Source organism: Castor canadensis, chromosome 14 (genome assembly GCF_047511655.1).
Source record: "Castor canadensis chromosome 14, mCasCan1.hap1v2, whole genome shotgun sequence".
NCBI lineage: Eukaryota > Metazoa > Chordata > Mammalia > Rodentia > Castoridae > Castor > Castor canadensis.
Window position 1 is genome coordinate 26,306,646 of NC_133399.1, and position 24,516 is coordinate 26,331,161.

General features: G+C 51.8%; 2 protein-coding genes across 3 annotated transcripts; one reads left to right on the plus strand and one right to left on the minus strand.

The window, feature by feature from the left end:
- The first annotated feature begins 397 nt into the window (after nucleotides 1–397).
- On the plus strand, nucleotides 398–10,479 carry Kri1 (KRI1 homolog). Its single transcript, XM_074054087.1, has 19 exons — nucleotides 398–544; nucleotides 644–711; nucleotides 1,382–1,487; nucleotides 2,084–2,198; nucleotides 2,576–2,630; nucleotides 2,708–2,757; nucleotides 3,294–3,390; nucleotides 3,468–3,545; nucleotides 4,137–4,261; nucleotides 4,571–4,697; nucleotides 4,802–4,897; nucleotides 4,976–5,146; nucleotides 6,979–7,054; nucleotides 7,160–7,248; nucleotides 7,340–7,466; nucleotides 7,553–7,683; nucleotides 8,998–9,062; nucleotides 9,147–9,245; nucleotides 10,049–10,479. Exons 1-19 carry the CDS (start codon nucleotides 451–453, stop codon nucleotides 10,383–10,385), a joined length of 2,106 nt encoding a protein of 701 aa, XP_073910188.1. The 5' UTR covers nucleotides 398–450; the 3' UTR covers nucleotides 10,386–10,479.
- Nucleotides 10,480–10,579: 100 nt separating this feature from the next.
- Nucleotides 10,580–18,270, minus strand: Atg4d (autophagy related 4D cysteine peptidase). Of its 2 annotated transcripts, none has more exons than XM_020178991.2 (10): nucleotides 17,698–18,270; nucleotides 17,181–17,258; nucleotides 16,915–17,088; nucleotides 15,756–16,032; nucleotides 15,618–15,682; nucleotides 14,700–14,830; nucleotides 12,147–12,225; nucleotides 11,985–12,061; nucleotides 11,784–11,903; nucleotides 10,580–11,077 (listed from the first exon to the last, which is right to left on the minus strand). In XM_020178991.2, the coding sequence occupies exons 1-10, from the start codon at nucleotides 17,927–17,929 to the stop codon at nucleotides 10,895–10,897; spliced, it is 1,416 nt and encodes a 471-aa protein (XP_020034580.1). In that variant the 5' UTR covers nucleotides 17,930–18,270; the 3' UTR covers nucleotides 10,580–10,894. The 2 variants fall into 2 exon arrangements, with proteins under 2 accessions (XP_020034580.1, XP_020034579.1); XM_020178990.2 differs by having other exon boundaries at nucleotides 17,175–17,258; nucleotides 17,698–18,269.
- Nucleotides 18,271–24,516: the final 6,246 nt, after the last annotated feature.

Sequence of the window (24,516 nt, forward strand, 5' to 3'; positions counted from 1 at the left end):
ATCTGGGATGAGGCATCGCGTGTCCAGGACGTTGGTGGGGGTTGAGCATTGGGGGGTCTCCGATCGTGGATGCTGGGAGGGAGCGGACAGATGGCCATTCCCAGGGCGCCAGGGTGAGCGAGCTGGGTGGGGCAGCGGTTGGCTCTGTCGGAACGGAAGGGAGGCAGGAAACCGCGAGTGGAGAAAAGGGCCCCCAGATGTCAGCTGGGTGCCGGGAGCCCCGAGGGTGGGGAGGGTGGGCGGTGGCTGCTGCCTTCCCCGCAGGGGCGTGGCGTATGGGCGGGGACTGCGATCGAACGGCGAGCGGGATCCCGGAAGGACCGGGGACCGGGTCAGGCGCGGCTCCAGGCGTCTGGCACTGCCCCTTTTAAATCGTGACGTGGGCGTGGCAATGGAGGCCACGCCTCTTCGGGACTGCCAGGCGCATGCGCAGTGAGCCACGGAGCCGCCATGCCGGAACCGCGCGGATTGTCTCCTCTGAGAGTGAACGCGGCCTTCGCCGCCCGGTACAGCCGCTACCGGGAGCGCGAGGAGCTGCAGCGCTGTGAGTGCGGGGCGCAGCGCAGGAAGGGTCGTCGGGAAGTGGGGGGGATTTATATGGCCCCCAGGCTGATCCTGGGGGCATCTGCTCTGTGCCCCACAGTGAAGGATCGCTATGGGGACCGTGGCGGCGACTCCAGCTCCGAGTCTGACTCCAGCGAGGAGCGCGTGGTGCGCTTCCCGCCCCGTCCCGGACGTGCACAGGCGCCCCGGCCTCCCCTCGCACCCCGACCCGGATGTACAGGGGGCGGCTCACTCCCATCCCCCCTGCGCCCTAAATAAACGAGCATCCGAACCCCGACCCCAATCGAGAGACAGCAGTCGCCAGACCCCCTCCCCTACTTTCCTCTCCCTGCCACGGATCTTCCTGACCATCCTGATGGGTGGGGCGACCCCTCTGACCCCCTTCCAACCTCCTTACCCCCAAAAGTCCATCCCCACTTTTCAGGGTAGTATTCCGTAGATCACATGGGGTGCCCAGCATCTTCCCACATCAGCTCGTCGCCCCACTGTGCAGCCTGGCCCTTACCCGCTGTCCCCCCAAGTGCGACCATAGCCCACCTACTTCAGGAAGCAACTCCCCTTACCCCCTACCTTCCTTTGTCTGTATCTTGTACCGAGCAGCCCCTGCCCAGCCCCAAGCGGGTCCCTCCCACTCAGACCAAGCCCCTACCTGCTTGACTTCAGCCAGAGAAACCCTGGTCCTTCACTACACCCAGTCCCTACACCCTCTGGGTCATCTGTCCCTGCTGCATTCCCCATTACCAGCTCCTACCCAGGCTGTCTCTACCCCCTTCTTTCCCCCCTTCTAAAGTTGGCCTCGCACCTTTTCCTGCCCTAGGAATTTGACCCCCAGCAGGATCGAGACTTTTACAGGACACTGTCCTTGTTGAAGAAGAAGGACCCTCGCATTTATCAGAAAGATGTCACTTTCTATCAGAGAACAGGTGTGTGTGTGTGGTCCTGCTTCTTCAAGTGCCTTACAGGTTGTTGTGCCTACTGAACAAATTGTTTAACATACAGCAGGCTTAGCAGGGTGTTTTAGGGTATTACTTGCTGGTGGTGTCCATAATGACTACAGATGACTTAAGATGGGGTTACAGCCAGACATGGTGGCTCATGCCTGTAAACCTAGCTACTTGGGAGGCTTAGATCAGGAGGATGTAAGGTTTGAGGCCAACCTGAGCAAATAATTTGTGAGACTCCCCATCTCCAAAAAGTAGATGGGTTTACATTCTCCAGTCATCATAAGTCAAAACTGTAATAAGTTGGAAATGCATTTAATACTCTGATAAACCCATCATAAAGTCAAAAGATCATGTTGAGCTGTCCCAAGTCAGGTACCATCTACATGTTTTTGGGACTATTCTAAGTGCGAGTCACTGAGCAAATGGATCGCAGCCCCATCAGGAAGTGCAAGAAGGATACAGTTGAAGTGGATTGGGCATTTGAAATCTCTCTCCACTGGGAGCCCTGCCCTGGGGGCTGCCAGGTGAAGAGGGAGGTTGTGGGTGGTGACACGTATCTTCTCTCTGGCCCACAGCATCCTCCTCTTCCTCGGAGAGCGAGGAGGAGCCAGCAGCCTCCGAGAAACAGAAGAAAGTGCAGACCATGTACTTGAAAGACTATGAGAGGAAGGTCATCTTGGAGAAGGAAGGGTAAGGGGGAAATCCGTGTTCCCACCCTCAGTCCTCAGCCTTCCTAGGACCTTGAGGACCTCAGGGTTAGAGGTGAAAAAGCCCAAGATTCCACAGCATCAAGGGAACCCCTGAGAGCAGGAACCTCAATGACGTCCCACACTCCCAGGTCCCCTTCCTGACCAGGTGCTTGTGACAGTACCCCACACCATTAGGACAGGCAGGCCATAAAAGTATAAAAATGGACTTATATCTTGATAAACCCATTGTGAATAGAAAATACAATAGATTGAAAATGCGTTTCCTGTCAGATAAACTCATTGTAAAGTCTAGGCACCATAAACTGAGCTATTGTGAATTAGGCACCGTACTTTAAAACCCCATCCTTCCCTGTACAGCAAGTACGTCGATGAAGACAACTCAGATGGAGAGACCGTCGATCAGAGACTCAAGGTGGGTGGGGTGAAGGCGGGGTGGGGGCTGAGGGGCCCAGGGCTGGCCTGAGGCCCACATTAGTCCTTCCTCCACAGCAAACGTCATCACAGAGTTACATGGAAGAACAGAAGCAGCTCAAGGAAAGGTGAGCCTGGGCCTGGGTGAGGGTAGGCGTTCACCCTGGGGGTCCCGGGCACAGGATTTGTGATGAAAGAAAGCTCTCACTTGCTCTCTGTGTGCCTCTGCTTCCTCATCTATTAAATGGGTTGAGCATCACAGTGCTCCTCTCAGCTTGGTGAATGGAGAGCCCAGGGTTTAGTAACCAGGCTTTGTATCTGAACTGTTTATTTATTTATTATTGGCAGTACTGGGAACTGAACTTAGGGCTTCATGCTTGTTAGGCAGATACTCTACCACTTGAGCCACTCTGCAAGCCACCACCCATTTTTTTGGGTGGGATCGGGATTTGAACTCAGGGCTTTGCACTTGAAAAGCAGGTGCTCTATCACTTGAGCCAAACCTCTGGTCCATTTTGCTGTGATTATTTTGGAGATGGGGGTCTCGTGAAATATTTGTCTGGGCTGGCCTCGAACCTCAATCTTCCCAGTCTCAGCCTACCAAGAAGCTATGATTACAGGCATGCACCCCCCGGCTCTGACAGTGGTTTTGTGTCATGAGCAGCTTCCGAGCCTTTGTGGAGGACAGTGAGGACGAGGACAGTGCTGGGGAAGGTGGTTCCGGGTTGCTGCAGAAACACACTAAAACCAGGGAGGAGAAGGTGGGTACTGGGGCCCAAATGGACTGCCTGGCAGGCAGCTGGGGCTTTCACAGACCCTCAATAATGGTGTTCCTCAGGCCCAGGAGGAGGCTGACTACGTTGAGTGGCTAAAGGGACAGAAGCAAATTCAAAACCCCGAGTCCATGAAGGAACTGGTAAGTGTCACTTACAGTCCCTGATGGCTCAAATTGCCTGGTCTGCTTCCATCCATCCACTTTCTAGAAAGCCACCCTTAAGCGTACTGCCAAAGGCACCTATGGGGCTGAAATATAGCTCAGTAGTAGAGAGCGTGCTCAGCATCCAGGAGGCCCCGGGTTCGATTCCTTGCACTAAAAAACCACCATCATACTCTCTCTTCAACAAAATTAGAGATAAGGGCAAAATAGTTTCTGCCGGGTATTGAGGGGGTGGGGGGGGAGAGGAAGGGGGCGGAGTGGGTGGTAAGGGAGGGGGTGGAGGCAGGGGGGAGAAATGACCCAAGCATTGTATGCACATATGAATAATATAAACAATAAAAAAAAAAAACCACCACCAGCAACAAAAACAAAGGCACACTGTCTGAAGATGAGGTGTACCCATCTTTGAGGTTCAGTTTCTCCATATGCAAAATGTGGGACATTCTACGTATGATAGGCTGGCCATGAAGTTTCAGTTCCCTAAATCCATTTGGTGTCCACGCCAGCCCTCTTTCCCTGTGGTTCAGCGGTGACCTGGGCCCTTGCTATCCCTTTGCTCTCCACCCCCAGATGCATCTTAAGGAATACTGGAACAACCCAGAGCTGGATGAAGGGGAGCAATTCCTCCGGGATTATGTCCTCAACAAACGCTACGAGGAGGAGGGAGATGAGGAGGAGGAGGAAGACGAGGAAGGGTGAGCCTGCATGCTCACTGCTTGTCCGTTTCCAGAGTGCCTCCAGGAAGCCCAAGGGACCCCACTTGTTTATTTTTCTCACACAGAGGGTGGGGAAACAGCCACAAAATATGGCCTCTAGAGCCCAGTAGCACTGGTTCCCATCCTTGGACCTGTGTTACATTTCTGTGCCTCAGTTTTCCCACTGCAAGAGATGGGTAAGAGCAGCCTGAATGAATTCCTACATCTAGAACCCAGGGACGTAGCAGACGGTAGCCTAACCTAGTTCAGCACCCCTCCCCCCCAGCTTCACCCCATCTCACACCTCAGGGTCCCTGACCTCCCTATCCAGCTGGCTGTGGATGACTCCTCCGATGAAGGGGAGCTCTTCCTGAAAAAACAGGAAGATTTTGAACATAAGTACAACTTCCGCTTCGAGGAACCAGATGCAGCCTTGGTATGTGACCAGGGCTATGGGGCGGGAGGACGGGCCTCTAAGTCTGGGCCCAGAGAGCTTCCAGTCATCTCTGTGGCCCTCCTGTGCTCCTTTGCTGCCTCCAGGTGAAGACCTACCCACGAAGCATTTCATCCTCTGTGCGCCGCAAAGATGAACGCAGGAAGGAGAAGAGGGAAGAGACCCGGGAGCGAAAGAAGAGGGTGAGTGGGGGGGTGGGCTGGCTGGGGAGGTTCCCCAAGTCCATCAGGAAAGCCCACACTCTACCTCCCCACCCTCAGGAGAAGGCCAGGAAGCAGGAGGAGCTGAAACAGCTGAAGAATCTAAAAAGGAAGGAGATTGCTGCCAAGCTGGAGAGGCTGCGCCAGGTCACAGGCAACGAGACCCTGGGCCTTGAAGAACAGGATCTCGAGGATGACTTTGACCCTGCCCAGCATGACCAGCTCATGCAGGTGTGGCTCCATCCTAACTTCCCATCCTCAGGAACTCAGCTGTGGAATCAGGCTCATTCCTGGCTGTGTGGCCTCAGAGAAGTGACTTGACCTCTCTGAGATTCTTTCCTTGCCTGTAAAGTGGGGCTTACTGGCATATCTACCTCAGGGTTGTTGGAAGGATAGATAGGGAAGAATTCATGTGAAAATTTAGTTTGTAAGTTCTCTGGATACTTGGCTTACAATGGGATTAAGTCCTGATAAGTTGCAAATATTGTCAGTCAAAAACACGTTTGAGTCAGATATGGTGGAACAAACCTGTAATCCCAGCACTTGGGAGGCTGGGGCAGGAGGAGGATTGTGGTTCAAGGCCAGCCTGGCTATACATAGAGACCCTGTCTCAAAACAGGACATTGGGGATGGAGCTCAGTGGTAGAGCTCTTGCCTAGCATGCATAAGGCCCTGTGTTCAGTTGCCAGCACTGAAAAACAAAGAGCTGTGAACCTAATGAACATCACAGCTTACCACATAGCATGCTGCAGAGTGTCGGTTCTTTCCCATCATGATTTTGTGGCTGAATGCTGCCTCTGTCCAGCCCCATGAGACAGTACCATATCAGATATCACTAGGCCAGGAAAAGATAAAACTTGGAAGTACACATTCTGCTTTTGCAGCTGCACAAAGTCAAAAATTCCTAAGTCAGACCATTGAAAGTCAGGGATTGTCTGTATTCCTCAACTCATTTTTTTTGAGCAATTAATGTTTATTGTTGTACTTGGAGGAGCCTAGCACCAGGCTATAGAAACAGGCAGAGAGGACTCTATGAGAGAAGCTTGGGTACTGCAGGAGCCCCAAAGAGGACCCTGACCAAGTCTAGGAGGTTGATGAAGGAGACTGAAGAATGCATTGGAATGCTGGGTAAAAACTGGAGAAGGAGCTATGCACTGGTGGCTCACGTCTGTAATCCCAGCTGCTTGGGAGGCTGAGGTTGGGAGGATCAAGGGTCAAGGCCAGCCTAGGGGAATAGTTCAGAAGACCCCCCCCCCTAAAATAAACACAGCAAAATGAATTGGAGGAGTGGCTCAAGAGGTTGAGCGCCTGATTTGCAAGTGCAAAGCCCCGAGTTCAAACCCCAGTCCTACCACAAACAATCTGGAGGTTGTGAGTGCTGTGTTCAACCTTTACCGCGATCCTCCGGATCTCTGCCTCCTGAGTAGCTTAGGATTACAGGCATGAGCCACTGGCACCCAGCTCTGTGCTTTGTCAACAGAATGGAGTTGCTATCACTCAGATTGTTGTGAGAATGCAGCAAGATCCTGTCTAGGGTTGGGCATACAGTAGGTGCTTAATAAATAGCCCAGTTCAGTCTGCCTTCACTAGGCCCCCATTGGAAGCTGGGGTTCTGCCAGAGCTCAGGATCAGAGATAATGGAGTGGCAAGAACCAGTTTTAACATCTGTTGAGCACCTACTGTATGCCAGGCCTTACTGTGTGATCGCAGCCCACAGGCATCAGGATAGTAATGGAGACACACAGGGGAAGGTCATCATGTTAGGAGTGGTGGCAACTAAATAAGTAGCGGCCTGAGCAGCAGTTAGCTAGTCAAAGACAGCACCAGGCCAGGGGCCGCGGGGACAAAGGTCTGTAAGGCCGCAAAGAACTGTGGGTCTAAAAAAAAAGAACTGTGCGTCTGAGGAACCCATTGGTAGCCACTATAACAGTGTGTAGAGTGTGTAGCAGGTAGGGGGCAATGGAGGGGCCTGGACACTCAGGGTCTCCCATCAGGAGCTGGGTTGTGGGAGGGTTCTGGGAGCCATGCAAGGTTCTGGAGGGAACGTGGTCCTTACCCTGCAGAAATGCTTTGGAGACAACTTCTATGGCACCATGGAGGAGGAGAAGCCACAGTTTGAAGAAGAGGAAGGACTGGAAGGTGACAGCAGCTGAACACTGGCTCAGAGGGTGGGGTGGGCAGAGGGCTGGGCCTGCTGCCTGAGATCCCATTCTGACCCCACCAGTCTGTCCTCCTTGGAAGCAGATGATTGGAACTGGGACACATGGGACGGCCAAGAGCAGGATGGAGGTTGGAGCCAGCAGGAACCACACTGTGAAGACCCCGACTTCAATGTAGGTGTTACAAGTGGGAGTCGTGGTGGGGGGATTCCTGGGCTCCAGGGGGTTTGAGGACTGGCCTGATCTGACCTGTATGTATCTGTAGATGGACGCTGACTATGACCCCAGCCAGCCTTACAAGAAGAAGCGTGAAGCCCCCTCCACCAGCAAGAAGAAACGTAAATCGCCCTTTGCTGCAGCCGTGGGGCAGGAAAAGCCTGTGTTCAACCCTGGTGAGGCCTGGACAGCCATAGGTGGCTGGGGGACTATCCAGGGTCTGGAACACTAACAGCCTAGCTCTCTGGCTCTTCTGTTGTAGGTGACAAGTCCTTCGAGGAGTACCTGGATGAGTATTACCGGCTGGACTATGAGGATATCATTGATGACCTGCCCTGTCGCTTCAAGTACCGCAGCGTAGTGCCCTGTGACTTTGGGCTCACCACGGAGGAGGTCAGGACCTGGGCAGTGCTGGGGCTGGGAGTAGGGGACACTAGGGGCACCCAGGATACAAGATGCTACAACTCTGGGGCATGTTTCCTCATCTCAAAAATAATAGCAATATCTGGGTGCCAGTGGCTCACACCTGTAATCCCAGCTACTCAGGAGGCAGAGATCAGGAGGATCCTGGTTCAAAGCCAACCCAGGCAAATAGTTCACGAGACCCTATCTTGACAAAACCCTTCACAAAAAAGTGCTGGTGGAGTGGTTCAAGGTGCAGGTCCTGAGTTCAAACCCCAGCACCACAAAAAAAAGATAGCAATAGTGCTAATGACACAGTAATAATATTACCAGTCTCACAGGGTTTCTACCTGGCGGGGGCTGAAGGACTTGAAACAGTCCTTATCCCAGGCAGGCACCCATAAATACTACCAGTGAGTGTGTGTGGTGCTGGGGAGGGAACTCTGTCCTATATGCTAAGCCCACGCTTTGCCTCCTGAGCTCACGCCCGCCTTGTAAATATTGCTTTAAACTCTACACCAGAGTGGCATGAAGGCGTGGTGAGAGGCTTCACGTACCTCAGTGGTAGAGCACTCACCTCGCACATGCAACACCCTGGGTTTAGTCCCTAGTCCTGCTGCAGCAACGTCCAAAGACTTAGTGGTCTCTTGCACCAGATGGCCCGGGTTCAAGTCCAGGCTGGGTAACTCACTAGCTGTGCAACCTTGGACAAGAGTTTCCTATCTGTAAAATGGGATCAGTAACAGCACCCGCTTCATGGCTGTGGAGCCAGGAGGAGGTCAGATGTGGATGGTTCTTTAAAGGTGCCTGCGGGTGGTGAGCAGCCTGACACCAGAGTGTGGCCATTGACTCAGTAAAAGAAACCAGTGTTTATTGAACTTTTACCCCGGGTATTCCCTCACCACATCCACAGGGCCGCCTTCTGGCAGGTTCTAAAGCATGCCTGCCTCATAAATGAGGAAACTGAGAGCGTTAGAAACCTGGGCCCCATCTAGCTAGCCAACGTGATAGTTAGTACAGGACCCCTGTCCCCTTCTGAGGTGCTAGAGAGCAGTGGATGGCAGGGCCCAGCAGCCCTTGGGCTCAAGGAATCTGAAATAAGCCCTGTGACCTGAGGCAAGAATCTAAGGATCACCTTCCCAAGCCTCAGTTTCCCCATCTGGTCCTCCCTGTAAGAAAACATTACTGAGTGGCCCCCAGAGAAGCCAGCTCTCCTACTATTGTGACATTCTTGCATGGCCTGTGTCAACCAAGGAGGTGAGGAAGGCTCCGAGTCAGGGCTCCCCCTCCCTCCCTTTGCTGTAGATCCTGGCTGCAGATGACAAGGAGCTGAACCGGTGGTGTTCTTTGAAGAAGACCTGCATGTACAGGTGAGGGCGGGGCAGGCAGCAGGGTGCAAGCCTGGGCACCACCCACAGTGCCCGATGACAGCCATGTCCTCTGGGCAACTGCAGGTCAGAGCAGGAGGAGCTCCAGGACAGACGTGCATACCACCAGAAAGCCCAAAACATGTGGAAGAAGAGGCAGATCCTCAAGTCGCTCTGCTCCGAGGAGTAAGCACAGCGGATGGGGAGGGGGCTGTTACCCATTGCTGCCATGACTTGGCTTTCAATCTTGTAGTCTCTTGAGATCTGGGTTCTTTTCCTGGATGGGCTACAGCTGTGTGGCTTTTGGCAAGTTACTGCCCATATCTAGGCCTGTTTCTCATCTACAAAATGGAGGGAAATTTGTGGTTCTCAAGACATCTGGTTGGTGAAAATTGAGTTAATTCATGTGAGTGTTTAAAAGAAAACACTGGGCTGGGGACATGGCTCAAGTGGTAAAGTGCCTACCTAGAAAGCACCGAGTTCAAACCCCAGTACTGCTAAAAGAAAAAGAAAAACGATAACATAGGGGAGATGGGCATGGTGGTACAAGCCTGTAATCCCAGCACTCTGGAAGCCGAGGCAGGAGGATGGAGAGTTTCAGGCCAGCCTGGGCTATTAATATTGAGATCCTGCCTCCAAAAAAAAAAAAAGTAGGAGGTGTTACTTGCCAGCTCCAAAAAAAAAAAAAATAAACGCCCTCTATCGACTTATTAGTTATTATGATGCTAATTAATTCTCAGTCTTTAAAGCAGGAGTGTGAGAAACTCCCAAAGTTGATTTAAAGTTAAAAATGCATTGATTTATGTGACAAGCCGAGGGCAGGGCAGGCACAAATACCAAAATTAGCCACATTACAATTCTGCCTAGGGGTTCAGAAAGACAAACTTGGCTTTGACCTGAGACTCAGGTTTGGCTCCCAGGCAGGCCCCTGATTGGCGGGATTGCTGCTTACCTTCCTCTCTCTATTGATCCCTCACTTCTGTCTCTAGGACGGAGACACCCACGGAAGCCACAGGAAAGCCGCAGGGAGACAAAGCCCGCTCGCGGGCACAGCTGCCAGCGCCTGATAGAGCCCAAGGGAAGCGGCCGCTGCCTGAGAGCCCCCCAGCACAGGAAGAGGCGGCACGGGTGCCACCCCCTGAGAAGCCAGTCCCCCAGCAGCGGAGGCGGGGCAAGAAGGCGCGGCTGCTGGGCCCCACGGTGACGCTTGGTGGCCGCGAGTTCAGCCGCCAGAGACTGCAGGCCTTTGGCCTCAACCCCAAACGCCTGCACTTTCGCCAGCTGGGCCGGCGAGGCAGGAAACAGCGCGGGCCCAAGGGTCCCTGAGGACCCGGGGTTTCCTCCCCCAGGTACTGTCCCCGGCTGCGCCTCCCGCTTGTCTCAGCAGACGCAGGTCTGCCTGTGGGCAAGGGCGCAGTCCCCCCGTCCAGATGGGGAACCGAGGCCGACGAACGAACTTCTCCTCGAGTCGCCTCTGTGCCCACCCGCGTGCCTTGGAACACTGAGCCACCCTGGGCGCGTTCAAGTCCAGCAGCTTTATTAGCCCTGGCAGCCCCAGGCCCCTCAGGAAAGAGGCTTCGGGGCGGCGTGGGGCGCAGCCGGTCCAGTGTGAGCTACAGTACGTAGGTCAGGCCCTGAGTGGGTGCCCCGGCCTCCATCCCTCTGTCCGGGTGGGCGGGACCAGGGGGAAGCGGGCAGCGGTGGGCTCGGCCCTAGCTGGGGCCCTAGACTGGTCTCAGCTGGGCTTGCGCGGATACGAAAGTGGGAAATCCCATTACCACGCCCAGTGCGGCATAAATAAAAAAATAAATAGGCATCTCCCCCGTCCCCTCCCGTTATAAAAACACAAAGTCTTCAGAACTTGGCCGTTTGGCCTTGAGGAGGCGCCCGGTGCGAGGGAGCCGCAGCGTGGGCTGGGACAGCTGGGTGCAGAGGTCATCCAGGCTGTGGTCCTGAGCGTGGCCCTCGGCCAAGGTGAACATGGGGTAGCGCTCGGTGGCGGAGGAGGAGCTGAGGACCTGATGGGAGGAGGGAGAGTCAGGCCCAACCCACACACAAACCAGCCAATCAGCACCTTCTGCACCCTGGCTCGTCTCTGGCTGTGGTAAACACGTGACCCAATCTAGCCAATGAATGACAGCCCTGGGGTTTTTGCAGCAGTTGCATTAAAAGTGGAACTTGCTTTCCAATGAACTGGGAGGGCGGGGCTCCACCCCCTGAACCTCTGGATGGAGTAATCTCCAAGGTATATTGGGCCAAATTTTTTCTTTGAGACAGGGTCTCCTCGTGTAGCGCAGGCTGGCCTTGAACTCAAAATGCTCCTGCCCCACCCTCCCAAGTGCTGGGATTACAGATGTGCACCACACCCTGCTGTGCCCAAAGCACATCAGTTAATGTCCCGAGCAGCATGCATCAGCCCTAAAATGGGATTTCCTGGTTTATGGACATGATAACCTTGACTTAAGTCTCCCTTGGCATTTCTTGAGTTTCTCAGAATGTGAATACTGTATTTATTTTTTGGTGCTGGGTTTGGAAGCCAGGGTGTCACACATACTAGGCAAACGCTCTACCACTGAGCTGCAACCCCCCCCCCCACCAAGATGGATTCTTAGATTTTCCAGATTACAACACAGCCTGCACCCCCCAGGTCTACTGGGTTCTGGGTCTCTGTTCCTCTTTGGCCACCCCCCAGCCCTGCCCTTGCCTCCCACCACTCCTGCTCACCCTGGTCAGCTCAGAGCAGAGCGTCTCAAACTCCTTCCTGTCTCCAGCATAGAACCCCACAGTACAGCTTGGGTCCATCTTGGTGAAGGCCATTTTGCGGGGTGAGGTGCAATGGAAAGACTGGACAGACAGACGAGGGAGGTTGGGAGGGGACCAACAATCAACCCATGCCCCCACCCTACCCTGAGGACACTAACTCACCTCTAGGGGGAAGTCAGCCTGGCTGACATCCACAGTGGGCTGACAATAGTGGGGATCCAGGTAGAGCAGGAAGTCATCTGAGGGAGGGCAGACATGAGCTACTGGGTAACCAGTAGGTGGGGGGCAGGGGGGCAGTGGGGCAGGGCTGGGGGCGGAGCCTACCCTGGTAGCCAATGAAGTAGAGTGAGTGCCGGGGTTTGCCACCCATGATGCCCAGGCATAGTTCTGACCGCAGCAACTCCTGCAGGGAAGAGTGGGCAAAAGTTGAAGTGAGTGTGTCAGGCAGTCACTCAACAAACAGCAGATGCTTACTATATATGAACCCACAAGCACAATGTGACAGCAGCTATTAAGCTGTCCTGGTGGAGCCAACATTCTAGTTTGGAACAGGAACATGAAACAAGATTTTATTCATGAATTACCTGTCAGAGGTGGTAACATAGAAAAGGGTAAAAGAAGGAAGAGGCTTTGTAATTATTTTTTCTGCAGTGCTGGGGATGGAACCCAGGGCCTCATGCATGCTAGGCAAGCGCTCTACTGAACAACACCTGAACCTAGACTTTGCAGGGTTATTTTATTTTGTTTTGTGGTACTGCACCTTGAACAACTCCACCAGCCCTTTTTGTGAAGGGATTTTTTTTTGAGATAGGGTCTCTCCAACTATTTGCCTGGACTGGCTTTCAAAAGCAATCTTTGTGAGCCACCAGTACCTAGTTGCAATTTTTTTTTTCCTGGTACTGGATTTTGAACTCAGGGCTTCACACTTGCTAGACAGGTGCTCTACCACTGGCGCCACTCTGCCAGCCCTTTTTTTGATGGGTTTTTGAGACAGGGTCTCATGAACTATTTGCCAGGACTGGCTTTAAACCTTGATCCTCCTGCTCTCTGCCTCCTGGGTAGCTGGAATTACAGGTGCCAGCCACTGCTGCCCAGCTTAGACTTTGCAATTTTAATGAGAGAAGACAGAAAACATCTGCTTGAGAGGTGACTTCTTAGCAGGACTAAGAGCAGAAGCCACATGCATCTTAGGGAAACAGCCCTCCAAGCAACAGGGACAGCAAATGCAAAGGCCCTGAGGCAGAAGTTCTGAAGACAGTGAGGAGGTCCATATGGCTGGAATACAGTGAGTAAGGAGGAGATTGGGAGCAGGGTGCAATAAGACCAAGTTGGTGACAGGAACCAAGGGTTCAAGATCTCACGGTTTATGGGGAAAACTTTGGTTTTCATTGTGAGTGCAAAATTGACAGGGGCTTTCCAGCTTCTGGGCCTTTGTCTTGCTGTTCCCTCTGCCTGGAATACCTCTTTGAGGGGCTTTCTCAGCTCTGCAACCACCCCCACCTGCCCTTTATGGAGTAGTTTCCTGGCTTTAAAGTCCAAATTGTAACGTCAATTTTTTTTGGAGGGGGATGGAGCCCAGGGCTTCTCACATGCCAGGCAAGAGCTCTTCCACTTGAGCTACATGTTCAGCCCTTTTCTTTTTGTTTTTTTGGTGGCATGGGAATTTAAACTCACACTTGCAAGTAGACACTCTATCACTTCAGCCACATCTCCAGTCCACTTTGCTTGGTTATTTTTTTTTTTTTAATTTTAAGAATGTTTTACTTAGTTTTGATGGTACTGCAGTTTGAACTCAAGGCCTCACGCTTGCTAGGCAGGCACTCTACCACTTGAGCCACTCCACCAGCCTGCTTTTGTTACTTTTTTTTTTTTGTGGTACTGGGGTTTGAACTCAGGGCCTTCACCTTGAGTCACTCCACCAGCCCTTTTCTGTGAAGGGCTTTTTTGAGATAGGGTCTTGAGAACTATTTCCTAGGCTGGCTTCTAACCTCGATCCTTCTGATCTCTGCCTCCTGAGTAGCTGGGATTACAGGCATGAGCCATGAGCACCTGACTTTGATCACAATTTTGAGACAATGGGCTCCCTAACTTTGCCCAGGTTGGCTTCAAACTCAAGATCCTCCTGCCACTGCTTTTTGAGTGCTGGAATTACAGGGATGCATCACCATGCCAAGCCCAAATTGATCCTCCTGCTCTCTGCCTCCTGAGTAGGAATTTTTAATTCATTTAGTTACTTTTTTTGGGGGTACTGGGGACTGAATTCAGGACTTGCTAAGCATGTACTCTTACCACCAAGCTATGTCCCCAGCCTGTGATGACAATTCAATCACAGATCACTCCCCACTAGAACACTTCTTTCCAGGACTGGAGGCATGGCTCAAGTAGTAGAGCACTTGCCTAGCAAGCACAAGGCCCTGAGTTCAAACCCCAACACTGCCAAAAAACAAAACAATAAAACCTGCTGCCATGGGGCACATTCAGAATTTGTGCTTGTTCGTTCCTCTCTAAATTCCAGGGTCAGACAGCAATGGCACATACCATGTAATCATAACTACTGAATAAAAAGATGATGGAAGGAGGGTGTTGTGGTGCACACCTGCAATCCCAGCATTCAGAAGCCAAAGGCATGAGGATGGAGAGTTCCAGCCAGCCCAGGCTACATAATGAGTTCAAGACCATCCTGAGCTGCATAGTGAGACCCTGTCTCAAAAACCCAAAGGTTGGGGGTGTGGCTCAATGTTAGAGCGTTTGTTCAGCATGCATAAGGCCCTGGATTCCATCCTGAGCACTGAAAGAAAAGATGCCCAGATGATGGGGGGTTTATAGCCACAGATGAAAAGTCCTCAGGGCTTCCAAGTGGTCCAGATAAAAACGTACCTTCACGCACGGCACATACACGGGGTTGAGAGTCTCGCCACCCAGACGCATCGGCACCAGGATGACAACAGACTTCCACTCGGCTGTTGGATCTGGCCTGGCCACCAGGCGAGCCACATCTGCCTTGTATACTGGAGGGACAGGGCAGCAGCAGGTCACCTTCCTACTTACCCTTCAAGCCCTGGAGTGTGGTCCTCTAAGCCCAGGGTCCCAGCCTCGCCTGTACAACCTTCTGGCAGACAATACTGCCATCAACAAAGAATGTTCTTCTAGTGTCCCCCTAAGTCCTCCAGACAATCTTGGCATCACCAATCAAGCGGGATACCCCATTTAATAGAGAGGGCAACTGAGGCCCTAAGATTTAAACCTACAATAAAGAGGCAGGGGCGGTGGTTCACGCCTGTGATCTCAGCTGCTCAGGAGGCAGAGATGGGCAGGAATGTGGTTTGAGGCTAGCCCAAGCAAAGTTAGTGAGGCCCCATCTCAACAAAATCAACTGTGCCTGTCATCCCAGCTACTTGGGAGGCTATGGAGGTAGGAGGATTGAGGTCTGAGGCTGGCCCCTGAGAAAAATGGGAGACACTACCTGAAAAATAACTAAAGCAAAAAAAGGGCTGGGGGAGTGGCTCAAGTGGTAGAGCACCTGCCTAGCAAATGTGAGGCCCTCAGTTCAAAACCCAGGACTGCAAAAAAAGTGAGTGGGACCTGAGAGAAAAAGAAGTCCTTCCTTCTGTGAAGTCCTTCCTTCTGTCTTTCACTCTACCCTCTCTTGGTTCTGGAAAGAGAGGCAGAGGAAGGGACCTGTGTGCACCTCCCACAGTGGAGGCCTAGAATCTTCCCCACAGGTTCCTCTGGCCCTAAGGAAGGCAGGGATTAGTTCAAGGTGAAAGCCCCATGACCTTGGATCCCAGCCCTTACCCGTGCAGTCCTGAGAAACATACACCACCAGCCTGGTGACCTCATTGCAGCTCTCCACGGCTTTCCTGGGGGTAGGAGGGACGGCCTGAGTTCCAGAGGACACCCAACAGCTCCCATGTTCCCCAAAGTGGCCCTCACCTGAGGATGTGTGCCACGAGCGATGGCCCATACCAGTCTCCGGCCTTCTTGCCTGAGCTCTGCCCAAGTTCCACCAGCCGGTGTAGACCAAAGGGGGCCCGAGGGTGATCAGCAAACCAGGACACAATCTGCCGATGCCGGCGCTCCTGCTCTAGTTCAGATGTCCCCTGAGCCCAGCGTGGGGACATCCGGTGGGCAGGCCCAAGGTACCAACTGGGAGAGGCTGACCCTGACACCTCAGGGGACGCCAGGCCTGTGCCCTCTGCCCATGTCCAGTCTGGAGGGATGAAGTACACAGTCAAACAGTGCCCTGTGTGTATAGTACACTTAGTCTTATTTCACACACTTTACGTGTGTTTGATGAAACCCAGGTAAGGTCTCAAAGTGCTCTAGCACTTTGAGCCACACCTCCAGTTCTTTTGCTTTTAGTTGGTTTTTCAGATAGGAGGATCATGATTGGAGGTTAGAGGCCCTATCTCCAGCTCACAAGTAATTGGGATTACAGGCATGCATCACCACTCCTGGCTTTTACACAAAATTCAAATATGCTTAAGAACTCCAGATACATTGCCTGATACTCTTTTTATATATTTTTGTGGTGCTGGGGATCAAACCTAGGATCTTGCACATGGTAGGCATGCATTCTACACTTAGCTATACCCCTGGCTTGAATTTCTTGCTTAATAAACAATTCTCATTTACATTCCCCAAACTAATTTAACACTTTTCCTTTCTTTCCTTCCTTCCCTTCTTTTTTTTCCCTCACAGGGTCTAGCTATATAACCTAGGCTGTGCTTGAACTTTTTTGTTTGTTTGTTTTTGCAGTACTGAATGCAGGGCCTCATGCTTGCAAGGCAGGCACTTCAGCTTCTCCCATATTCTTTTCTTGGTGACAGGGTTTCGTGCTCAGGGCAGGCTTTGAGCCTCCTGATTGCTGCCTCCTGAGTAGCTGGGATTATAGGCATGAGCCACAGGCTGTCCTTGAACTTTTGATCCTGCCTCTTAAGTGCTGGGATTATATAGGTGTGCTCTACCACGCCTGGTTCAAAGCAAACAATTCCAGTGCAGCTTTAAACTTTAACTTCACAAACAGTTCCAACACCGCTGACACACGTGATTGTCACTCTCCTAGCACACCCGTTTCCCATGCTGGGCTCACCTCTGGGCAGAAAATGTAGGAGCAGGCCCTGAGCCAGCATCATCTGGCCACTGCGTAACATACATCCCCAGCCACAGTCTGAGGTCAGGCAGCCTCCAGCCAAGGGTGGGAAGTCCCGGCGGTAGGTGAGCCACAGGCGGGACACAAAGTCCCTCTGGAAACGCTGGATGTCACCTACAAGAGCCAGCCTGTCAGCTGCCACTTGTGGACAACCCCTGGGGGCTCTCCTCCACTTGCCTAGTCCCAGACCACCAACTCACCCTCACCCTCAAAACGGTAGCGGCGGCCGCAGAGGTGAATGCTAGAGATCTTGCTGAAGCTGGTCCGGCTTTTAACTGCCCAGCCTGGGGGAGACACGGGGCAGCGCCAAGCAAGATGAAGCACTTGCTCAAAGAGCGCTTCCACCACCCCACCTGCGAAACAGGCGCAATCCTAGTTCCCAAAACCCCAGCAGCACCCCTCTAAGAGGGAGACGCACCCCTCCCCAACAGTTGCATGAATGTCCATCAACTCAGGATGTACCCATTTGACAGAGGGGGCAAGGGAGGCACAGCAAAGCAAGAAAGGTTGTCCAAGGTCAAACTGGGCAATGGGCGCGGCTTGGAAACACTCCGTGTTCGACCTGTCCCAGGTCCACTCTGGGCAGGGCAGGGCAGGACAGGGCGGGGGGACCCAAAGGTGACTCACAGCAGGGGAACCTACGGTGGAGTAATGCGCAGGGGCGAGGTTTATTTTCTTTGACGCCCCCCACCCCTTTCTCTGAGCTCTCAGCCCCCTCCTCACCATACTTGACGTTGTTCCAGGCGGTCAGCAACTTGGCCTTGAACTTATCCACTTCGTCCGGCTCCACCAGGGCGGCCCCGGACGAGCCAAGAGCCGGGCCGCTGGCTCCAGAGGGCCCCAGGCCGTTAGGATCCGGGATCCGGGATCCCCGCGGCCTGCGGGCCTCGGGCCGGCGCGCGTCCTCCGGGCTCCCGCTCCGGTACTGCGCGGCGGCCGGCGACACCGAGTTCATGGACGCGCCGGGAGGGCGGAGCGGGGCGCCGGCGTGGGGAGCTGTGGCTGCCGTGCCCAGGGCGCCCCGCGGCCAGGACGCGGGGTCCACGGGGGGCGCTATTCGGTCCCCAGCGCCGGGCTCCCGCGCCCTGCACCGGCCGCAGCCACCACTGCCGCCACCGCGGACACCGCCACCGCCATCTTGGCGGCCCAGGCCCCCGGATGGAGGCGGGTGTGACTCGGCCGGACGCTCCGCCCCGACTCTCAGTGGGGGACCCCAGCCCCGCTCCCGAGTCTCCGCGCGGGGACCGAGACACCAAGCGCCGCCTCCCACGCCCGCCTTATCGCACAGCCCAGGCCCCCGCCAGCCCCCGCCGCCCCTTATCACAGGACGCAGGGCTGAGGCCACGCCCCGGCCACGCCCACGTCACGCCCAGGCCACGCCCCCTCTCCTGTCCTGGGGCCAGACCGCCCGGCGTGAGCGTGCACCTGTCAGCGCCTGCCTGGGGCCACCACGGGGACCCTCCGCGCTCCCACCTCAGCCTCGGACCCTCTAGCTCAAGTCACGCCTGTCTGTGCCTCCGTTTTCTCATGTGTACAATAAGGCTGCCATGCGCGGGAAAACAGCGAGGAAATTTAGAGAGGGTTTGCGCCCTAGGCAGACTGTCAACCAATCGACCTCAGCGTGGAGCCAGATCTGGATGTGACCACCCCCCTCTTATCCCTCGACTCTCTGAGCTTCAGTTTCCTACTGCCCAAAATGGCCTAACAATACAAATTAATGTTCATCCAAACGAACATTTGTTCGGGGGCGGGGGAAAGAGAGAGAGAGAGGTGAGGAGAGAGAGAGAGAGAGAAAGAGAGAGACAAAGAGACACAGAGACAGAATCCTAAATTTATGTAAAACTGGAGAAAATGCAACTTCATTTATAGCGATTGAAAGCAGACTAGGTTCCTTTGCCTGGAGGATGGAAGGGAAGGGACAGGGTGGATTAAACAGAGGCACCAGAGATCTGGAAGGATCCTGGTTCTAATCCAGCCCCGGGGAAAAAGTTAGTGAGACCCCCCACCCATCTCAGCAATCTAGGCATGGTGGTGTACACCTGTAATCCCAGCCAAGCAGGAGGCTTGGTAGGAGGACTTCTGTCCTAGGCTAGAGGGCAAAAAGCACTACTAGACTCTATCTGAAAATTGAAGCAAAAAAAGCTGGAAGCGTGACTAAAGTGGTAAAACAACTGCCTAGCAAGTGTGAGGTCCTGAGTTTCAACTCCAGTACACACACACACACACACACACACACACACACACACACATGCGGCACAAAAATCTTTGTTGGGTAGTGGTATATTCAGTGTGTGTTCACTGTGGTAGTAGGTTCCACTGATGTCAGATCTCATCACTGTCCAGTTAAAATTTATATGGTTTACAACATGTCAATTATACCTCAATAAAGCTGTAAAAAATTAAATACACCTAATTCATAAGGGTGTTAGAAGATGAGTTCATTTGTTTGAAGTGCTTAGCATAGTATCTGAGGAACTGTTAGAGCCAACCACTTGGTGACATTGAGGTGACCCCGTGAGCCACAGACAGGGTGGCCTCTAGTGGCCAGCCCGAGGGTTCAGGCTTTAGCCAGTTGAAGGAAGTCAGATGAGGGTGTGTGCTAGAAAAAGGTACAGTCACCTCCTAACCTTGCCTCTTTCTGTACTCCTCGCCCCGCACTCATTTACATCTGTCTTCTTCCTCAATTAACGGGTACAGTCCTACCTCAGGGCCTTTGCATCTGTCATTCCCTCTGCCTGGACCACTCTTCTCTTCACAGGGTGATCACCCTTAAACCACTTTTTTTGGGGGGTACTGGGGCTTGAACTCAGAGCCTACACCTTGAGCCACTCCACCAGCCCCTTTTTTGACACTATCTCTCAAGCTATTTGCCTGGGCTGGCTTTAAACTGCAATGCCTCTGATCCCTGCCTCCCGAGTAGCTGGGATTACAGCCATGAGCTACTGGAGCACAGAAAAACAGATACCTACTCATGTTCAAATATTTTTTTACTCTGTGTGTGTGTGTGTTACTGGGGTTTGAACTCAGGGCCTCATACTCGTTATGTAGGAGCTCTACCCATTGAGCCACTCTGCCAGCCCTCAAATCATTTCTTGCTCACCGTGCTACAGGCTGGAAGTCTACCAGTAAGGACAGAGACCTAGTGGGGGGCTTTCCTCTTGGTTGTGTTTTCATATGGCCTTTCTTAACGTAGCCTTGCAGAGAGACAATGAAGGTCTTTGTTTATTTATGCATGTATTTAGAAGTACTGGGGTTTGAACTCAGGGCTTCACACTTGCAAAGCAGGCACTGTATGCTTGAGCCACACCTTCAGTCCATTTTGCTCTGGTTATTTTAGAGCTGGAGGTCCCAAGAACTATTTGCTCATGTGGCTTTGAGCCTTAATCCTCATAAATTCAACCTCCCAAATAGCTAGGATTATAGGTGTGTACTTCTGCACCCGGCTGGAATGAAACTCTTTTGTGATCCTGTCCTGAGGCAGCAAACCAAGGCTCCCAGCAGCCACACTATCTTGCTGGAAATAACACAGTCCACAGCATATTGTGGTGCAGTGTCTGGTGTGTATGTACATGCATTTTCAACCCCAGTACCACCAAAAAGAAAAAAACTAATAAATGGATGTCCTACTTGCCATATATATGTATATATATATTTGTTTCTTTTTCTTTTTCCTTAAAAAATTTTTATTGCCAGGTGCTTGTGGCTCACACCTGTAATCCTAGCTATTTGGGAGGCAGAGATCAGCAGGACAGTGGTTCAAAGCCAGATTCTGTCTCGAAAATATCCAACACAAAAGGACTGGCAGAGTGGCTCAAGTGTTAGAGCACCTACCTAGCAGTGAATGCTGAGTTCAAACCCCAGTACCGTAAGTAAATAAATAAATAATAAAACAAAATAGAAGTCGGGCACTAGTGATTTATACCTATAATCCTAGCTAATTGGGAGGCTGAGATCAGAGGGTTGACATTTGAGGCCAGCCTGGGCAAATAGTTCATGAGACCTTCATCTCCAAAATAGTCAAAGCAAAATGGACTGGAGGTGTGGCTTGAGCAGTAGAGCGCCTGCTTTGCAAGTGTGAAGCCCTGAGTTCAAACCCCAAATCCACCAACAAATAAATAAATAAACCTCTGGGGGTGTGGCTTAAACAGTACAGCAATGCCTTACCTAGCAAGGTGCAGAGGTGCTGGGTTCCACCCCAACAACCAAAGGAAAGAGTGATACCAGCCAAATGTTGGCAAAGAAGCAAAGGAGCTAGAATTCTTGTGTGCTGGGGGTTTTGTTTTGTCTTGTGAGTCAGAGTTCTTATTTCTTCGTTTCTTGAATGTGAAGTGCTCTCTGATGACTTCGTTGGCCTAGGATTCTTTGTCCGTGTCCTAACACACTACACAGTTGCACACATCCCCTTCTCCGGGATTTCCCTCTTGGTTTATTTTAACCAAGAAGGCCTAACCATCCCCCAGTTTCCTGTTGTCAACAGTAGGGTGATCCACTCCTCAGCACAAAGGGCTTCCACCTGTGTGAAACATGGGCTCATGACAGCCGAGTTCCAGTGAACTGGTGTTTGTCTCAGGCTTGGGCAGCTTTGGGAATTCCACCAGCCAGACCACTGTGGGACAATGGTCTTCAGCACCTCTTCTGAAGAAGTCGAGTGTGTGTGTGTGTGTGTGGTGTGTGTATGTGTGGTGGGACTGGGGTTTGAACTCAGGGCTTTGTGCTTGCAAAGCAGTTGCACTACAATTTGAGCCACACTTCTAGTCCCTAAAGCAGTCTATTTTTTTTTTTCAATACTGGGGTTTGAACTCAGGGTCTACACCTTACGCCACTCCACCAGCCCTCTCGAGAACTATTTGCCCGGGCTGGCTTCAAACCTTGATCCTCCTGATCTCTGTCCCCTCAGTAGCTAGGATTACAGGCATGAGCCACCGGTGCCCAGCTGCTAAAGCAGTTTTAACATCCAGCTTGGTTCCAAGGCTCCCTTGACCACGACAGTGGGTTGAGTGTGTCCGTGTGACTCTCAAGTGGCCAGGAAACTTTTGTCTTTTGTGGTACTGGAGACTGAATCATGGCCTGGCACCCCTTCCAGTGAAGGGCTCTAAGACTGAGCCCATGGGTTTTTGATTTTCTTTTTTTTTTTTTTTAATTATTTTGTTAGCATATAATAGTTGTACAGGGGACTACATTGTGACATTTACATATGTGGTTACAGTATATCTTAGATTTACCCCCTCCATCATCTCCCTCTTCCCCCCTCCCCCACTTCTTAGAACAATTTCAACAGCTTTCATTCTTCTATTTTGGGGTTTGTTTGGTTGGCTTTTTTTTTGTTTTGGTTTGGTTTAAACTCAGAGCTCTATGCTTGCAAAGCAGGCGTTCGACTGCTTGGGTCACTCCTTCAGTCCATTTTGCACTGGTTACTTTGGGGGTCTCACAAACTATTTCCATGGGCTGGCCTCAGATTGAGATCCTCCAGATCTCAGCCTCCCAAGTAGCTAGGATTACAGGCATCAGCCGCCTGCACGTTTTATTTATTTATTTTTTAAACAAAATTGAAGTAACAGGGACTGAACTATGGTTTGGTGGTGGAGCGCATGCATGAGGTACTGCAGTCTGTCACTGAAAAAGGAAAAAAGAAAGGAAGGAAGAGAGGGAGGGAGAAAGGAAGGGAGGGAGGGAGGGAGGGAGGGAGGAAGGTAGCATCAGGTTTGGAACTGGAAATGCTCCCTGGATAGCTTTCAGTCAGGCAGCATTTTTTCTCCTGGTGCCTATATGGATGCATCTGCTCATGAATTTGACCGTGAGTCTCTCAGCCATCCCAAAAATGCTTCTGTGTGTCTCCACCCAGTTCCCATGACCTTGGTGAAATAAATCACGCCCTGGAAATCCCTCCCAGGCCGAGCACTTGCTGGAATAAATGACACAGAGTTAAACATAAACATGTAGATAGGCGAGTTCTCACGTTTCATCACTTTCCTTGTCATACTTCCCCCGCTTTGAGGAGACATCCTGTCTTGCTGTTCATGCATCGTGGGTGACAGAGGCTCTGTTCACACACACACACAATACACTGTGAAGTTCTGTGATAGAATGTTCTAGACATAAGATTGGCTGGACACTGGTGGCTCACACCTGTAATCCTAGCTACTCTGGAAGCAGAGATCAGGAGGATGTTGGTTCGAAGCCAGCCCCGGCAAGTAGTTTTCGAGACCCTATCTCAAAAAAAACACTTCACAGAAATAAGGCTGGTGCAGTGGCTCAAGATGAAGGCCCTGCGTTCAAATCCCAGTATCCCCCTCCCAAAAAAAAAAAAAAAAAAAAAGAAAGAAAAAACTGGAGTAGTGGAGTGGCTCAAGCAGTAGAGCGCCTGCTTAGCAAGTCTGAGGCCCTGAGTTCAAACCCCAGTACCATAAAAAAAAAAAAATAAGAAAAAGTGAATAAATAAATAAAAGAAATAAGCTTGACCCATGGTTGCCTTTTCAGCTGAAAGAATGTTCTCTTCTTTGATCCAACCTATGCATCCTGAGACGTTTCTGTGTGTCAAACACTGCAGTGGGGGAGGGGTGCTACAGCAATAAATATTGTGCATCCCCTTGGGGTCTTGCAGGTGGGATGCAGGAATAAATGATGAACTCATGAGTTTGGGGAGCACTCAGTGGTGAGCAATTCCCTAGCATGTGTGAGGCCCTGGGTTCCATCCCCAGCACCACAAATAAATAAATTTTATAATGATGAAATCATTACACAAGTTAATTACATATTATGAGTACAATAATTGTCATGTAGCAAAATTCAAGTTTACAGTCCTGGGAATCATCCAGTTTGGGCTGTGATCCAGGAAGACTTCTCAGAGGAAGCCTCATTTAAGTTGTATTAGGTAGCCTAGGTCAAGGTTTACTGCAGTAGTAAAGGAGTCCTAAATTCAGCAGTAGATTTATTTTATTCTACTTTGGTTTAGTTTTAGCGGTATTGGGGTTTGAACTCAGGGCTGCACGCTTGCTAGGAAGATGCTCTACCACTTGAGCCACACCCCCAGCCCTTTTTTTGTGATGGATATTTCAAGATAGGGTCTCAGTAACTATTTGCCTGGAGCTGGCCGCCTGAGTAGCTAGGATTACAAATGGGAGACAGCAGGGCCTGGCTCAGTCTGGGGGTTTCAAAATGTTTATTTCTCATGTATATTATTCACCCTACAAGGGCTCAGATGCTTGCACTCATGTAGGGGCCCTGGCTGACAAGGCTGTTACCATCTGCACTGTTTGCAGCTCACTGCCTCAGTTACCACAGAGTGGCAACTGGAGAAGCATGTTTGGAACTTTCAGTGCCCTACTCAGAAGGGCTGAACATGCAGAGGTGATGGATATCACTCTACTCTCTTATAAAATTTATTTTTGGAGAGACTAGGGTTTGAACTCAGGGCTTTCCACTTGCACAGCAGTCACTCTACCACTTGAGTCACACCTGTCGTCCATTTTGCTCTGGTTATTTTGGAGATGAGGCCTCACAAACTCTTTGCCTGAGCTAGCCTCAAACCACAATCCTAATCTC